The 19,273-nt window shown below is 36.3% G+C and overlaps 1 protein-coding gene across 1 annotated transcript in view; it reads left to right on the top strand.

Annotated features, from left to right (window-relative positions):
* Positions 1 to 19,273, top strand: part of RAB18 (RAB18, member RAS oncogene family) — a 33,440-nt gene that overhangs the window by 1,534 nt on the left and 12,633 nt on the right. The window contains exon 2 of the mRNA XM_027122049.1: positions 3,277 to 3,332. Within this exon, the coding sequence (XP_026977850.1) occupies positions 3,277 to 3,332 (56 nt within the window). The remainder of the gene's footprint in view (positions 1 to 3,276; positions 3,333 to 19,273) is intronic.

Genomic DNA, 19,273 nt, shown 5'->3' with positions numbered 1-19,273 from the left:
CTGTAAATATATTCTGAAACTTTATGTGTTTTTAAAGCATGACAGTACATTTTCATAGTTTCTCTCATTTAATGTACTCTGTATGTTAGAGTGAGGGATTTGTACCTAAGAAGGAATAACTTAATGAAACACTATGGGCTAAAAAGATAAGTATGATTTGTGTGTGTGTGTGTGTGTGTTACTTAAAGGGCTGAATAAAATCATTTTCATGATCACCATCTATTGTATTTGAGGGTTAAAAAGCTAGGTAATATATAAACATTGTCTTAATAGGAATTCCTTGGCCTTGTGACCGTTTTCTTCTTGAGATGTGACCCTCATTTAGGTTAAGACATATGAAATTGCTGATTTTGAAGTTAGGAATGGTTGAATGTCCTTTCATGTGGTTCAGCCCCAAACATGGTGGATTGGCACCTTTTCTAAATGTGTTAGATGGGTGATTACTTGAAAGCTAACTGCAGTGCAGTGTTCACATAACTGAAGTTCTTCCTCTAGAGTAAAATCTGTTAAGTGGATTTACTGGTTCCCTTGGTTCCCTCCCCTCAAACAAATTTATTTGGATCTAATATGCTCCAGACTTTTTCTCAATAGTTAGTGGTGAATTATCAACTACTCACTGCAAAATTTTAACACCTTTACCTCTTTCAAGAAAGGATTGCATTTAAGGAGAAAGTTGGCTTATTTTTCTGGCTAGATATACATTTTTGGTGTATGTCATATGCTATGGAAAAAACTTTGAACACTTTCTGGATAAGATGAGAATAAATGACTTTAGAAGCCTATCTTTTTAAGGTAAATACAAAAACACTTGTCATGGATATAATCTTACAGGGTTGTTCTAACCAATGGTTTCTATTTCTTTATAAATCTAGAGTTAGTGGAAGTGATGTATCACTTGTGTTGTTGAGAAATCATTGCACAACAAAGGACATCTTAACTAATTCAAACTAGTGGGTTATTTTTCCAGTTTATTCCGTACTTGGAGTGTAATGAGCATGTGTGAGAGGAGCCAGGAGATGAGAATGATGAAACTGGTGCTGCCACTTGTGTGACCTTTGTCACTCAGACACTCCAGGCCTTCATTTCTTTGTTCAAAAAGTGAGGTTGGGTAGAAATCTCTCAGACCCTATCAAGTGTTAAATGTGTAATGGTCTTTGATTCCGTGGCTAGCCATAGGGAAGTGAAGAAGTAGCCAGGTGTTTCAGAAACTGGGAGGGATTATAGAGACCTTCTGTTATTTAAGTTGCTGTCCCTCCTGTGCCCCTTATATCCCATCCTTTTTGACCAATTTCATTTGTAAATTGAGAAATGCGTGTTAGTTATAATCGCACTGATTAATGACAGATTTGGTCTCCAAGTGGATTGGTGGTCTCCTTCCATCTATAGCTCTGCGTGGAGAGTATTTTGCTCCTTTAACTTTGAAAATATGAAGGCTTAAACGTACATCCTTTAGAGCAGTGGCTCTTAATCATTTTCGGGTTGTGGGTTCCTGTCAAATCTAATAGAGAAATAGACTCCCTGCCTAGAAAAATGTACACATAGAATTTAGAATACATTTCGAGCTAATAGTTTACCCCTGGCTAAGATCTGCTGCCTTATACTCGAAGTCTGTATTAAAATTTGTTGCTTTACACCCTTGTCTTTCCTGACAAAATACCATTAATGACAAGCAAAGAAAAATGGCTGGCTCAGTGTCCGCCACATTGTCGATGTTTAATAAATAATAGCCAATACCATTGTTATTATTTATGTTATTATGGTGTTATTATTACTACTCAAAAAGGTTCTACGTTTTTGTAATAATATTTTCTTTGGTGACTGAGTATAGATGCACAACCTTTCTATTCTTAAATTGTGAGTAACTGAAATTTTCAGCGAAATCTTCACTTTTATTGATTTGAAGTTTAATGCTGGGCAGAGAAGAAAATTCTTATGAGTAGTGTTTTAAGATTCTTATTAGTGCTGTCACCTAATTCATGTTGGAGGTAAGTAAAATGAGTTATAGTCAAGAGTGTTCAATGTTAAGTAGAAAAATCTACAATATGATTCTTTTTACTTTGCTTTTGTGGTGCTGGTTTTATGATCAACAAAAAGCAAAACCAGGAAACGGAGAGTTAATCCTTCAAATAGAATTAATGCCACTGGGTTCGGGAACTACCAAGAGGCCATTACGTTTTGCAACCCTGTGGGCAAAAAAAAATCTTAAGCAGCAATAATTATAATCTATAGAAATATTCATGCATTTTTTTGCTGCAATTCAGACATGAGATAGGGCTTGTCTTGATTTTATTAATGCAAATAGGTCAATAGAATGGTCTCGTCCTACTTAGGAGATAACGTGAGGGGCAGTTGATTAATTTTATATATCTAGGGCTTTAACAAAAGCTTAGATTTTATTTTGAAGAGCTAATAACTGACACTTCTGCCTTATGTTAAACAAAATAATTCTGGGAGACAAAATCTTGGAGTACTCTTACGGTATCTTTTCATTTCATGCCTTCCTTTCTAGTTTCTTTACCATTTCCTAGGTTTAGTCCTTCATGATCTCTTACTATAATCATGGCAGTTGTCTTCTGTTGTTTTTCTTGCATTTTATTGCTGGCATTAAGTTTTCAAGATAAAGAGAAGTTCCTGACATTCCTTTTGGTGAAAGCTTTTGGTAGCTCCATGTTGCCTCCTTGATTTCATACACCCCACCCAGCATTTGCCAGAGGCTACCTACTCTGGCCATCATGTGACCTTTCTGCCTTCACTTTTTATTATATCTCTTTCCACTTGGGTAATAGTCTTAACTACTTGTTTCAAAATGCTAGACTTCACACCTTTCTGTTTTTACCTGAATTCAGAGTGAATTATGCATTAGATTTTTTAAAAAATTAATTTGTTGCATTCCAAAAGACTTACTTTTCCCCTTTTTGTCCATGTCAGTTAAAGTGTCACATGTTTGCTAATATCATTTTCTCAGAAGGACATACCAATACAGTTATAAAAAAGCAAAAAACACAGTCGTTTTCACACGTGGGGAATTGAGCAGGGGAGCATAGGGAACATATTTTCTAGTAAAAACTACTTTGCTTTTGGGACTCTTTAATTGCCGTTCCAATAATTTAATTCCTCTGTGTATACCTGCCCTGAGGCTGTATTTCTGGGAGCGGACTACATCAGCCATTCTTATCTGCATCTAACTAGTGACGAAATAAAACAATCAGGAAGATTTATCAAGTGATTAGAAAGAAAAGGCAAATTACTAATCTGTCTTTTTAACATCTCTTTTAGCCTGCTCTTGAGGTTCACAGATGATACTTTTGATCCAGAGCTTGCAGCAACAATAGGTAAGCCTATGTTTAAAAATTCAGTAGAAATGCCAAATATTTTCTTGCTTCAGGCTGTTTCATCTAACTCCGCCTACCCATCCTCTCACCACCCCATTGCTTCCATGTCTGTCAAAATCTTATTTGTCTTTCAAGTCTTAACTTTGGTAGTCATTAAATTTCTGAAGCCTTTGTAGATCTCACCAAGCAAAAAAACGTCCTTTTCTGTTGTCTCCTGGTACTTTTTTAACACTGTGGATATTACGATTATCTGTATACACATTCCTGTGCTATGGGTTGTCTGTTATTTAGCAGCACACAGTCATTTGAATGTTTATTGCATGCCAGGCACTGTCCTGAGAGGTGGTTTTAATGTTCAATAATGCACACTTGGTCTCTGTCATAATGGACCTAGCAGTATCACCCAGCAGTAGAGTGTGTTAAGTTTGTATTTTTTAGCACTCAGTCCAGTATCTGGCATGTATTCTGGCAGCATATTTATTGATATTAGTTATTTAAGACTGTTAGAAGCAGTAATACATAACTGCCTTTTAAAAATGAAATTTAGATTGCCTGAAAGTGGATTGTCACACCAGCTTATTAGGGTTATGAGAAGATAGAGCTAAATATTCTGGTGCCACATGTTTAGGGAGTAGGTGACAATGTAAAGGGACAAGAGACAGCTTGCAGCAGTAGGAAGAGCTGAGTCAGGGCAGGATAATAGTCTTGGCTCTGCCTTGAACTTTGTCATCTTGAGCAAGTCATTCACTTCCTTGTCTTCTGTGAGTTGAGGAATTTTGGTGAGAGAATACATTTTTCTTCCAGCTCTAAAATTTCATGATCTGATGAGTAGAATGTAGTAAAGATGATCCTTGTGTTTCTATTAACTGGGTTGATTTTTTTTCCTTTTTATTGTTAAATAATTTCATACTTAGAGAAAAGTTGTAAAAATAGTTCAAAGAATTCCTGTATATCTTAATCAAATTCCCCAAATGTTAACATTTATCACATATGCCTTATCATTCACTGTCTACATACACATACACAGTATTCTTGCTTTTTTCAAATTGTTTGAGAGAAAATTGCAGAGTGTCTTCAATGTCTTTAACATCTGAGTACTTTAATGTGTATTTTCTAGATGAACATGGATAGTGTTCTCCTGTATACAGACAGATTTCATCAGTTGTCCCACTAATGTCTTATATACCAAAGAAAAAGAATTGTTTCTGGTCCAGAATCCAGTCCAGCATCACATATTGAATTTTTTTTTTTTTTTTTTTTTTGCAGTACGCGGGCCTCTCACTGTTGTGGCCTCTCCCGTTGCGGAGCACAGGCTCCGGACGCGCAGGCCCAGTGGCCATGGCTCATGGGCCCAGCCGCTCCATGGCATGTGGGATCTTCCCAGACTGGGGCACGAACCCGTGTCCCTGCACCGGCAGGCGGACTCTCAACCGCTGTGCCACCAGGGAAGCCCACATATTGAATTTTGTTGTCATTTTTCCTTAGTCTCTTTTAATCTGAACAGTTCTTCACTCTTTCTATGTCTTTCATGGCCTTGACATTTTTGAAGAGCACATACAGGCCAGTTATTGTAGAATATCCTTCAATTGCATTTGTCCGTGTGTCCTCCTGGTTAGATTCAGGTTATGCATTTTGGTCAGGAATTCCTCAGAAGTGCTTGTCAGAGCATGATGTATATTTGTGCCATTACTGGTGATGGGACTTGCTTCCTTAAGATGATGTACACCAAGTCTCTCCACTGTAAACTGTCATCCTGTCAGTCCAACTATGGTGGTTTTTCAAATTCCATCCTTCCATTTCCATTTCTTATTTAGAATTCTGTAAAGGAGAATTCTTTGTTTCTTTCTATCAGTATGAGCTCACAGTGCCTCTAAATGTTTAATAAATTATATCAGGCATTACTTAGCTTTTGGATGACATGTTAACATTGACAGATTTACTGTTATGTGTGTAAAAGGGAATCATTTAAAACACTAGTAATTCAAAATCTATTTAATTTGGTTTTGGTATATCATTTGCTCCTTTAAAAAATCAGTTATTAATAAAACTTGATTTTGTTCAGAACATACCTGTTATTGGATAAGCGAGGAGTAGAAGAATAATAACTGGCAGTAAAATAAACTTGCCTAGAGTTAAAATTTTCCTAAGGGAGTGATCTTATATAAACTATAAATTATCTGTCTTCATTTCAAACCCAAATGTAACTGGGGACTTGCAGATTGACAGATCGTTCGTTGTCTTTATTACTAAAAAGGCTTTGCTTTAAAAGCAAATACCAAGATTGTAGCATACTGATGAGAATATACATAATTTGTTCCCCTTATGGGCCTTGGGTCTTGAAAAGTATCTTTTACATTTTGGCATCAGATAATTTTCTGCCTTAGGTTATAACCAATATACATGAGTTTTTGAAATAAAAATAATTAGCCCAGTTGTTACTGGCCATATGAAAATTAGTATTTACCTCACAGTATAATAGTAAGGAAAGCACACCTTTATCTTTCAGTAATACAGTGAGACACTCAAGTTTCTGTCTTGTATAACATACTCTATTAAGGTAATTATTGGATTTGGGGCTTGAAGATGGTACTATAGAGTTGGCATTTTCATTTTTTGCTTTCTGGCAATTGACTAATAACAAAGAGAGGGAGAAACTAAAACCCCAGCCCGTAGACCACTATACTAGAAGGCAGCTAAAACACCAAGCCACAAAACAGGTGGAATGGCTGCCAAGAGCAGTGGGGACAGACAGGCCGCCTGCAGGAGAAAGTAGGCGATGCCAGGGCTGCAGAGCTCGGAGCCAGCAAGAGGTGCTTCGTGAGGTTGAGAGGCCCACTGTGAGGTGCAAAACCTATATCCCTTGTTTGTGAAAGCGAAATGGCTTCTTAAGCTAATGGCAGGAGTTGCCCTGCATCTGGTTTGGTTTTAAGAAGTTGGGAAGGTGAAGCCAAACAAGGAGTCATACAAACCAGCCATTTTTGCATTTTGTCTGTCTCTGTAGCAGTCGGGAGGAGATAGATGCCTTTGAAAAACCTCAAGGTTGCCTATCTCCTCTGAATGTTGAGAAATAAAAAACTAACTGATTCTCATGTAAAACCCTGAATCAAGACAAAATTTTTCCAGTGCAGAACTGATCCACTATGGCTTTCTGCATGAACCTCCTGCAAATAGCTTGTCCAGGAAAACCTCACCACTTTCAACTATGACTTAGTAAAAAAGAATCCAGCTCAAGGCCACTACCACCATTCAAGAATCGAAAAGGAAGAAAGGAATGGAAAAACAAAGGACAGTTGAAGAATCCTCACCAGAAAAAAATATTGCTGTAAAGAAGATGAAAATAATGACCAAACATTTTGCCATGAATTTAAAAGGCTTAATGGAAATATTTATCAGTGAGAGCACAAAACAGTGATATAAGAGGTCGGGGAAGAGATAGTGCGACTACATGAGAAAATGCAGTGTGAGCTGATTGAGTGGAAAGAAAGAAAAGATAAGAAAATAAAACCATCACTGAAATGAAGGTGAGATTGGAAGGATCACAAGGGACAGTAGAAACTGGGAAACACAATAAAGAACATAGAAGCTAGGAATGGAAAAGTGGGTAGAATTTACCAAAATGAATAAGAATATTAAATTAGAGTGAGAAAATGATAGATATGGAAATCAGAAAAGGAGATTTTACATAGTATGTTTGAGTCTTAAAAGAAGAAACATAATGAAACACAACCAATATTTAATGATATATAATCCAAGGTAACGTATCTGACATAAAAATAAACACACAGACAACATTGTAAGAATATTTTGACCAGGTTTTTGTTTGTTACATGGGAATATTTGGGGGGGAAATAATAAGCATTAGATTTTCTTTTTGCTATGGTCAGGCCATAAGATGGTGCTTAATCAGGTCTTTACCTGAGGTATTTAATCAACTGCATAGATACAACTGGTTGAAATTTAAGCATGGATATAGAAAGTAGTTACATTAACTTTATATAGTATGATCAAATAGGCAAAATTTGCTTTTTGTTTTTGTTTTTTTAATTTACCCTATTTTAGGTAACCTTTGAATACAAAAAGAGCACTTTAAGTAAAAATTTTCAAGTAAAAAAATTAGAAAATTTAAAACTGGCTCTCTACTTAAGACAGGCTCACAAACTATTTCTTAATCTTTAAGACTTATAATTGTTACAATATGTGAAAGTGTTTTTTGAGGGTTGATACATTTCAACTAAAGTTAGACAAATTTTGCTTGTTGTTGGTTGACTTTAGATCCCTGATTCTTATCACTCCCTTGGTAAGTTTTTAGAAATACCCATGACTGTTTGGCTTCTAAGGGCAGGTGTCAGATAGATTTCATACACAAGTTACCTTATAGTTTGGGCTTACTTAACAGAAAGATAATTTAATTAAAATGCAAAGTAGTTTATACATCTTGTTTAATGCCACAACATAAACTTCTTAAAATACTTGGGAATATGAGATAATTCAGAAAGTAAAGTAGAACTATTCTATTTCATAATATTTCATTCAATTAAACATGTTAAAGTAATAAAAATGGCTCTGACATTTCTTTCTTTAGAATAATGACAAATGGTCTTGATCATATATAGATTGTTTCTTTCTTCCATTCTACTTACAGGCTTTATTAGGAAAGGTTGTGATGTTCTTTATATGCCTTTTCAGCACTGACTAATGGTTGATAGACCTTTTTATACTGAAGTGTCCTTGCTTTCCTAGATAAGCCTTCACTCATTTTGTTTGATGTATTTCTGGATTCTGTTGACTAATTTAGAATTTTTACATCTATTTTTATATGTAAGATGGACTCTCCTTTTTTGTATTTTTAAAAAATCAGAATTTGGTATTAAAGTTGTATTAGTTTATACAATGAAGGAGCTTTCCGTCTTTTTAAATTGTCCTTACTTGCTTAAATACTACTGGAATTATCTGTTCTATGAAGGTTATATTTCATCTGAGTCAGTCTGATTCAGCTTCTTCCTCACTGTTACAACCTCTTCATGTTCTCTTGTTTCTTAGGACAGTCTTAGGAGTGCAGCTAGGAAGGAAAATCCCAACTCACTTGTTAAGTTAGTTGCATGTAGTATCTTTTTTTTTTTGGCCAGTACACAGGATCTTAGTTCTTGGTTCCCGAGCAGGGGTGGAGCCCGTTCCCCCTGCAGTGGGAGCACCAGGCCACCAGGGAAGTCCCTGTCGTATTCGTTTAAACTCTTCATTATCTGTGTTCACGTTCCCTCATTTCTAAACTTGTACATTTTTTTTGGTCTGTCTTTTCCTTAAGGAATGTATCTATTTTATTGTTTGAGGAATTGCTTTATTTTTCCCCTCTTTCTCCTTCCTACTTTTATTTTGGTTTATTTTGTTAGTTTCTTAAGATGAGTATTAAGTTCCCTTCTTTTTAGTCTTTATTCTTTAATAAAGATGTCCTCTAAGAACAAGTTTTACTGTGTCCCATAGGTTGTGATAGGCTGTTTGTTTTTCATTGCTCTCTGCATAGTTTAAATGTTCAGTTTTGCTTTCCTCTTTGAATATTTGAAATCTTTGATTTAGGAATGTGTTTCCTAATTTCCAGGCTTTTTTTGGTCATTTTATTTCTTATTTATTGGATAATGACTTCCATTTGGAGTAAAGCCACCCACCCCTCTGCCAGCCTCATGTCCATCAGCAAGAGTCAGGTTAGCCTCAGAATTTAGCCTACTTCTGACAAGACCTTCCTCCACACTCCTCTTTCCCCTCCAGATGTTCTTATCTTGCTACTGCTAGCCGCCATAAGACCATCAGGCACCATAACCATTTTTCCCTCTAAGTAGTCTCCACGGAAAGCCCTGGTGTCTCTTCATTTCCCAGACTTGGATCTTTGTAACCTTGTTCACCGTCTTTCCTCGCCTCCAGTGCTCACTCCTTCTCAGCTCTGTCTTCTGGGGGAGCAGAGCACTTAGCACATTTCATTGTTAATACTTTTTAGGTTGTTTGTAAACTGAGACTTGGGGATCTAGGTCCTCCTAATCTTGTTCTCCTTGGATCCTTAAAGGTTTTATCGTATCTGTCTTGATGCCCCCTCTCCTGTTATCCTCTACCCCCTCCCCCAAAATAACTAAATAGCAGATAAACCAGGAATTTTTATATTCTTTCATGAGAAGGGGGAAATTGACTTAAAGAGATTAATTAATAAGCTGTTGGCTATCGAGACCTTAGTAAGAGGGCTGAGACTAAATCCAGCCTCCTGACTTGGTATTCTTTTAATTACAGCACAGAATTACAACTCAGCAATGAAAAAGATCAAACACAGATTTGAACAGAATGTCAGAAATGCTAAACATAAGAGGGAAGCAGCAAAATTAGATTTATCAGTTAATTAAATGTAAATGGGTCCAATTCTCCTAATAATTCACATTGCCAGATTGGAGCTGAAAAGTACTTAAAAGAAATATGGAAAGGTTGAAATAAAGGGATGCACCAGTATAGAAGCAGAGGTGGTAATATAACATGATTTAAGGTAGAATTCAGGGCTAATGCACTGGACAAAATCAAATAGGATATTATGTAATGATGAAAAGCCAAATTAATTAACAAAACAGCTATAATAGTCATAAACAAGTAGGCACCAAACACAGAAATGATATATAAAAGCAAATCTGTTTAAAACACAAGAGAAGAATTTGATGAAAATACATTTATATTAGGAGATTTGTTATGTCTCTTTCATAATTAGATAGATCCAAAAGATACAGATAAGGTCATGGGAAATAGAATAACACAGTCAAGAAATATTTTGAATGAAGAACTAATTATTTTAAAAGCCCATGGAACAGTTTTACAAAATCCATCTTTACTTCGGCAGCAAAATAAATTGGAAAGAAGCAGAAATTTTACATGTTCTCTGATAATTTATTCTTTCAGAAAGTATTTTTGATCTATTATGTTCCAAGTAGATAGCAATATTTTTTTAATTATGATATAGTAAAATTGACTTCTTTGGGGGTATAGAGTTCTTTGAATTTAATATGTGTTATAACAAATGTATATGGTTATGTAATCGCTACCACAATCAGGATACCAAACAGTTGCAACATCCAAAAGAGTTCCCCTAGTGCCATCTTTTTTCAGGCACACTTTTTCCCCGTCTCTATTCCATGGCAGCCACTGCTAGGTCTTTATCACTATAGTTTTGTGTTTTTGAGAATGTCATATAGATGGAATAGCGTGTGTAACCTCCAACCTGAGTTTTTTCACTTAGCATGATGCCTTTGAACTGCCTCTGAGTTTTTGCGTGTCAATAGTTTGTTCCTTTTTATTGGTGGGTTGTATTCCATTTCGGAGCTGGTTAAGTCATCTGCCCATTGTAGGAAATTTGGGTTGTTTCCAGTTTTTGGTGATAATAAATAGACGTGTTAAAAACATTTAAGTACAGGATTTTACATGAAAATTAATTTTTATTTCTCTAGAGTAATTACCCAATAATGGAATTGCTGGATCATATGGTAAATGCATATTTAACTTTGGAAAACAGTCTGTCCATTTTTTTATAAAGTGGTTGTGTCATTTTACATTCCCACTAGCAGTATATATATATATTTATTTATTTATTTATTTTTTGCGATACGCAGGCCTCTCACTGTTGTGGCCTCTGCCGTCGCGGAGCACAGGCTCCAGACGCGCAGGCTCAGGGGCCATGGCTCACGGGCCCGGCCGCTCCACGGCATGTGGGATCTTCCCAGACCGGGGCACGAACCCGTGTCCCCTGCATCGGCAGGCGGACTCTCAACCACTGCGCCACCAGGGAAGCCCCTTTCCTGTTCTTCTGTAGCCCCATCCATTATACTTAGTATGGTCAGACTTTTACATCGTAATCATTCTAATAGGTGTGTATTGGTAATCTCATTGTGATTTACTTTGCATTCTCTAATGACTTATGATGTTGAGCATCTTTTAAAGTTCTTATTTGCTATCCATATGTATATATTTTGTGTGTGTGTGTGAAGTGTCCAAGTCTTGTTCAGTTTTTAATTGGTTTTTTCTTATTGTTGAGCTTTGAGTTCTTTATATATTCTGCATATAAGTCCATTATTAGATGAAATATGCTTTGTAAATGTGTTTTTCTTAGTCTGTGGCTCCTCTTGTCATTCTCTAAACAGGTTATTTCTAAAAGCAGAAGTTGTTTATTGTGATGAAATCCAACTTACCAATTTTTTTCTTTTATGGATGATGATTTCAGTGTTATATCTTGTGCTCAAGAGATGATTGCAATGATTTTCTCCCGCATTTTCCTCTAGAAGTTTTATAGTTTTTTATTTTACACTAGGTGTATGGCTCATTTTTTTTTAAATTTTCACTTATAATGTTCTTTTTAAAAAAAATTTTATTGGAGTATATTTGATTTACAATGTTGTGTTAGTTTCAGGTATATAGCATAATGATTCAGTTATACATATACTTACATTCATTCTTTTTCAAATTCTTTTCCCATGTAGGCTATTACAGAATATTGAGTAGAGTTCCCTGTGCTATACAGTAGGTCCTTGTTGGTTATCTATTTTATATATAGTAGTGTGTATATGTTAACTCCAAGCTCCTAATTTATCCTTCCCCACTCTATGTTTCTCCATTGGTAACCATAAGTTTGTTTTCGAAATCTGTAAGTCTGTTTATGTTTTGTAAATAAATTCATTTGTATCATTTTTTAAAAATGAGATTTCACATATGAGTGATATGATATTCGTTTTTCTCTGTCTGACTTACTTCACTCAGTATGATAATCTCTAGGTCCATCCATGTTGCTGCAGATGGCATTATTTCGTTCTTTTTTATGGCCAAGTAATATTCCATTGTATATATCTACTACATCTTCTTTATCTGTTCCGCTGTTGATGGACATTTAGGTTGCTTCCATGTCTTGGCTATTGTAAATAGTGCTGAAGTGAACCTTGGGGTGCATGTATCTTTTCAAATTATGGTTTTCTCCAGATATATGCCCAGGAGTGGGACTGCTGGATCATGTGGTAGTTCTATTTTTAGTTTTTTAAGGAACCTCCATACTGGTGAGCTTTCCCATTCATAATTTTCTTGTTTCTAGCTGTGGCCTTTTCTTTTCTGCCTAGAGAAGTTCCTTTAGAATTTTTTGTAAAGCTGGTTTTGTGGTGCTGAATTCTCTGACCCTTTGCTTGTCTGTAAAGCTTTTGATTTCTCCATCAAATCTGAACAAGAGCCTTGCTCAGTAGAGTATTCTTGGTTGTAGGTTTTTTCCCTTTCATCACTTTTAAGTATATCATGCCACTCCCTTCTGGCCTACAGAGTTTCTGCTGAAAAATCAGCTGATAACCTTATGGGGATTCTTTTATATATTAATTCTTGCTTTTCCCTTGTTGCCTTTAATATTTTTTCTTTCTGTTTAATTTTTGATAGTTTGATTAATATGTGTCTCAGCAAGTTCCTCCTTGGGTTTATCTTGTATGGGACTCTCTGTGCTTCCTGGACTTGAGTGTTTCCTTTCTCATGTTAGGGAAATTTTTGGCTATAATCTCTTCAATTATTTTCTCAGGCCCTTTCTCTCTCTTCTCCTTCTGGCACCCTATAATGCAAATGTTGGTGGGTTTAATGTTGTCCCAGAGGTCTCTAAGACTGTCCTCATTTCTTTTCATTCTTTTTTCTTTTTTATGTTCCACAGCAGTGATTTCCACTACTTTATCTTCCAGTTCTCTTGTTGTTCTTCTGCCTCATTTTTTCTGCTATGGATTCCTTCTAATGTATTTTTCATTTCAGTTATTGTATGGTTTATCTCTGTTTGTTCCTTAAATCTTCTAGCTCTTTGTTAAACATTTCTTATATCTTCTTGGTCTGTGCCTCCATTCTTTTTCTGTGATCTTGGATCATCTTTATTATTGTTACTCTAAATTCTTCTTCAGGTAGATTGCCTATCTCCACTTCATTTAATAGTCCTTCAGGTTTTTATATTGTTCCTTTGAAACATATTTCTCTGCCACCTCATTTTGTCTGACTTTCTGTGTTTGTGGTCTCCATTCTGCAAGCTTCAGGATCGTAGCTCTGCTTGCTTTTGGTGTCTGCCCCTGATGGGTGAGGCTGGTCATGGGGTTTGTGCAGGCTTCCTGGTGGGAGGGACTGGTCCACTGGTGGGTGCAGCTGGGTCCACTGGTCCACTGGTGGGTGGAGCTGGGTCCTGTCCCTCTGGTGGGCAGGGCCGTGTCAAGAGGGTGTATTTAGAGGTGGCTGTGGGCTCAGTATGACTTTAGATGCCATCTGCTGATGGGTGGGGCTGTGTTCCTGTCTTTCCAGTTGTTTGGTCTGAGGTGTTCCAGCATGGGAGCCTGTAGGCAGTTGGGTGGAGCTGGGTCTTGGGGTCGAGCTGGACATCTCCAAGAGAGAACACACCGATTAATATTCCCTGGGCACAGGAATTCTCTGGTGGTCCAGCATCCTGGACTCAGTGCTCCCACCCCAGAGGCCCAGGCCTGACCCTATTTCCTGGCTTCTGGGGTCTCCTGAGGCCACAGTGCTGTAGGTGCTGCAGCAAAAACACCTGAGACCTTTAGGTGCAGGTAAAATGCCTCAGAATGCCTCATACCTTTCACATCTTTTGTGAGATTTAGCCCTAAGTATTTTATAGGTTTTTATGTACAATGGTAGTAAATTTTTAAAAAATATTGTTTCTTTTCATTACTATTATATAGAAATAATGTTGATTTTTTAAATGTTTATTTAGTGTCCTCCAACCTTGCTAAACTTGCTTATTCGTTCTAGGTGCTTTTTTAATCCCATAGATCCCATTGGGTTGCTACATTCTTCCTTTCCAATCTGGATGCCTTTTATTTCTTGTTTTATTGCCTTGGCTGAAGATCTCCAGTGCAGTGTTGTGATGAGAGCTGATATCCTTCTTTTGTTCCTGATATTAAGAGGAAAACATTCAGTCTCTACCACTGAGTGTGCTGTTAGTTGTATCTTTTCATAGATGCTGTTTATCAGGTTGCTGTTTATCAGGCTGTTTATCAGGTTGCTGTTTATCAGGTTGAGGAAGTTTCCTTCTATTTCTGGTTTGCTGAGAGGTTTCATTAGGAATGCACGTTGGATTTTGTTAAATTCCTTTTCCACATTTGTTGAGATGTTCATATGAAGTTTCTTTTTTGGTTTAAAATAGTAAAATCCACATTGATTTTTTTTATCCCCATGTTATTATCAACCTTTCATTTCTGAAATAACGTCACTTGGTTTTGCTGTACTGTTCTTTTCACCTATTTGGATGACTTATGGTAAAATTTTGTTTAGGATTTTCATCTATGTTCATGAGGGATAGTAATCCGTAGTTTTCTTTAATTATAGTGTCTTTGTCTGGTTTTGGTATCATGGTACTATAGAACTCATAGACTGACTAAGGAAGTATTCATTCCTCTTCAGTTTCCTGCAAGAGTTTGTTTGTAATGGATTATTATTTAAATGTTCAGTAGAATTCATTTGGGGCCTGGAGTTTTTTCATGGAAAGGTTTTATCCACAGATTTAAATTCTTTCATAGATATAAGATTCTCTGGTTATCTATTTTTTATTGTGAAAATATATATAAGATAAAATTTACCATTTTAACCATTTTTAAGTGTATGATTCAGTGGCACTAACTATGTTCACATTGTTTTGCAACCATCAATACTATCCATTTCCAGAACTTTTTCATAACCTCAAACAGGAACTCCACCAATTAAGCAATAACTCCCACTCCACATTTCCTCTCAGTCCCTGGTAACTTGTTCTACCTTCCGTCTCTATGAATTTGCCTGTTCTAGATACCTTGTATTAGTAGACTTATACAATATTTGTCCTTCTGTAATTTGCTTATTTCACTTAGCATAATGTGTTTAAGGTTCATCCATGTTGTAGCATATATCAGAATTTCATTCCATTTTATAGCTGTATGTATTGGAATTTCATTCTATTTTATGGCTAATAATGTTCCATTATATGTACATACCACATTTTGTTTATCCATTCATCTGTCCATGGACACTTGAGTTGCTTCCACCTTTTGCCTTTTGTGAATAATACTGCTGTGAACATTGTTGTACAATTATTTGTTTGAGTTCCTGTTGTCAGTTCTTTTGGGTATGTACCTGAGTGGAATTGCTACATTATATGGTAATTCTATTTTTAGTTTTTTGAGGAACTGCCAAACTATTTTTCACAGTGTGCCATTTTACATTCCTACCAGCAATGCACAAGCATCCTAATTTCTTAATGTCCTTGTTAACACTTGTTATTTTTCACTTTTTTCTTTAATTGTAGCTGTTTTAATGGATATGAAGTAGTGTCTCATTGTGGTTTTGATTTGCATTTCCCTAATGGATAATGATGTTGAGCATCTTTTCCTGTGCTTGTTGGCCATTTGTGTATATTATTTGGAGAAGTGTCTATTCAAATCCTTTTCCCCATTTTTGAATAAGGCTTTCTGTTGTTAAGTTATAGGCATTCTTCATATATTCCAAATACTAATCCCTTATCAGATAACTGGCTTGCAAATATTTTTTTCCCATTTTGTGAGGGTTTTTTTCCCACTCCCTTGACGTTGCCCTTTGATGCATGTAAGTTTTTAATTTTGATAAAGTCCAGTTTATTTTTCTTCTGTTGCCTGTGCTCTTGGTGTTATATCCAAAAAATCTTTGCCAAATCCCATGTCATGAAAAATTTTTCCTATCCTTCTAAGAGTTTTTAAGATTTAGTTTTTACATTTACATCTTTGATCCATTTTGGGCTAACTTTTGTATATGGTGTAAGGTTAGGGTCCAACTTCATTCTTTTGCATCTGGATATCTAGTTTTCTGAGCATCATTTGTTGAAAGGACTGGCCTTTTCCTATTGAATGGTCTTGGCTTCCTTGTTGAAACTCAGTTGGCTATATATGTGAGGGTTTATTTCTGGGTTCTCTATTTATTACATTGGTTTCAATGTCTGTACTTAATGCTAGTACCATTGTTTTAATTATTGTAGTTTTGTAGTAAGTTTTGAAGTTTGAGTCCTCCAACTATTCTTTTTTTTCAATATTGTTTTGTTATTTAGTGCCTCTTGTAATTCTATACGAATTTGAGTGTCAGCTTTTCCATTCTGCAAAAAAAGCTCTTAGAATTTTTATTGGATTGTGTTGGATCTGTAGATAGCTTTGGGTAGTATTGTCATCTTCACAATATTAAGCCTTCCAACTCATGAACACAGCATGTCTTTCCACTTATTTGTGTCTTCTTTAATTTCTTTCAGCAGTGTTTTGTAGTTTTCAGTGTATAAATATTAAAGCTCCTTGGTTAAATTTATTCCTGAATACTATTATTATCATTGTCATCTATTTTAAAAGCATTTTATTCTTTTTGATGCTATTGTAAATGAAATGATATTTAAAATTTTTCTTTTTGGATTGTTCATTATTAGGGTATAGAAATGCAACTGAGTTTTGCATGTTGATTTTATATCCTGCAACTTTGCTGAATTCACTTATTAGTTCTAACAATATTTTTGTATGTGTATGGAATATAATCATTAGGATTTTCTACATATAAGAAATGTTGTCTGTGAACAGAGATAATTTTACTTCTTCCTTCCCAATATGGATGCCTTTTATTTCCTTTTCTTGCCTAATTGCTCTGGCTAGGACTTCCAGTACTCTGAGCATAGAAGTGGTGAGAGTATGCATCCTTATCTTGTTCTGATATGTGGGGAAAAGCTTTCAGTTCTTCACCAATGAGTATGTGATGTTACTTACAGGTTTTTCTTATGTATTCACTTGTGTTTTCTTCTGCATTCTCTAATCTGCTGTTAATCCCATCCTGTGTATTTTTTTTTTTAATCTCAGACATTGTTGTTTTCATCTCTAGATGTTTGGTATGGGTTTTTAAAATCTCTCTCACGTCAGCTTAACTTTCTGAACATGTGATATACAGTTATGTGTTTTTAATATCCTTTTTTGCTAGTTTTAACATCTTTGCTAGTTCTGAGTCAGTTTCTCTTGATTGCTGGTTTTTCTTTTGATAAGGCAGATGATTCCATTGATATGTTCTGGTTTCCCATTCATTGGTATTTCTTTACAGTGTAGTTGATATTACTTTTGGTAAATTTTCATGTCTCACTTATTGCTTGTTTCAAAGGCTTTATTGGTTATATTATCTAGTTTTAACTAACTTAACCTTCATAAAATAGGCGTGTGCCTATAAAAAGATTCCTGCAGAGGAACAGAATTGAATATTGTATTAAAAATGCAAGCCCAAATGAACAACTAGAGAAAAGCTGAAGTGACAGTTCTCCTATGATTTTGTTATTTATGATAAGAAATATATGTTTGGTTCCTAGCACTGAACTCCGAAAACCCTTGGATTTTCTTAAGTGATAAGAATCATTAAAGATGTCTTTTGTTTTTCTTTTCTTTTTTTTTTTCTTTTTTGGCTGCACCACGTGGCTTATGGGATCTTAGTTCCCCGACCAGGGACTGAATGAACCTGGCACCCAGCAGTGAAAGCACCAAGTCCTAACCACTGGACGACCAGGGAATTCCCAGGATGTCTTTTGTATTTTCATAACAAGCCTTTTTCAACCACACCTGAGTTTATGTTAATGATGTGACTTCTAGAAAGCCCCTAAGCATAGAGGCTGGTTGCCAGGAGAACCAACCATGTATCGGGTTGGCCCAAAATTTCGTTCAGGTTTTTCTGTAAGATGCTATGGAAAACCCAAACAAACTTTTTGGCCAACCCAATAATTAGAGGGTTGGAACTTTTCATCCCTATCTTACCTCCCTCACTTCCAGGGTGCGGAGAGGGGCTGGAGGTTTTGTTTAATGACCAAAGGCAAATGATTTAATCAGTCCAGCCTCCATAAAAAAACCCCACGGGTTCAGAGAGCTCTGTGTTGGTGAACATGTGGAGGTACTGGAAGGATGGCATGCTTGGAGAGGGCATGAAAACTCTGTGTCCCTTCCCCATACCTTGCCCTGTGCCCAGATCTCTTCCCTCTGGCTGTTCCTGGGTTGTATCCTTTTATAATAAAATGATAATCTAGTAAGTAAACTGTTTTCTTGAGTTCTTTGAGCTACTATATCAAATTAATCTAATTGAGGAGGGATTATGGGAACCTCTGATTTATAGCCAGTTGGTCAGAAGCACAGGTAACAACGTGGACTTGAGATTGGACTCTGAAATGGGGGTGTGGCAGTCTTGTGGGACTTCGCCCTTACCCTGTGGGATCTATCTCTTAACTTCAGGTAGATCGTGTCAGAACTGAATTGAATCGTGGGACACCCAGCTGGTGTCCCTGGAAAGTCAAAGAATTGGTAGTTGTGGGAAAAACCCTATGTATTGGGTCACAGAAGCGTTCACTGTTGTAGAGGAGAAACACAGGAGTGTTTTTTCCTAAACAGTCTGCTTCTATTATGAGCTCCTTGTTTGTCATCCACATGAGAAGGTTGAAAAGATAGTTTAATCAAATGTAATGAGAAGTTGGCAAAATAAAATTTATCAGAAATATTCCCACTGCTGCCACCAATAAGGCAAATTAACAGCCACTTGCAAAACAGAAGACCCAGACTTGGTGAAGAAGCAGTTTGAGCATCTAAGAGCTAAAGAGATCAATGTCTGCACACGAGATCCACCAGAGGAACCAAGGGAGGATGAAGGAGAACTGAAGGTCCTGTGTCCAGGAGAGGTACCCTTTCAGGTTGCCTGTCTCTTGACTTTGATGGTAGGACTCCAGGGGCAGTGTTTCCTGAGGGTGTTATCTGTAGCTTTCAAATCTAACATGTCAGAAGAGTAACTTGGAGACAGTTATTGATATGCAAATTATACGTATGACAGAGAAAGTCATTAGACTGCCAAGAAATATATGCAGGAAATTATAAAAGAGAAAGAGGATATTGGGGGAGGGAAGGAGAACACAAACATTCCGG

This window comes from Aethalodelphis obliquidens, unplaced genomic scaffold (assembly GCF_003676395.1).
Source record: "Aethalodelphis obliquidens isolate GAN/ISIS:26980383/991018 unplaced genomic scaffold, ASM367639v1 scaffold23, whole genome shotgun sequence".
Lineage (NCBI taxonomy): Eukaryota > Metazoa > Chordata > Mammalia > Artiodactyla > Delphinidae > Aethalodelphis > Aethalodelphis obliquidens.
This window is presented reverse-complemented; position numbering and strand designations above follow the sequence as displayed.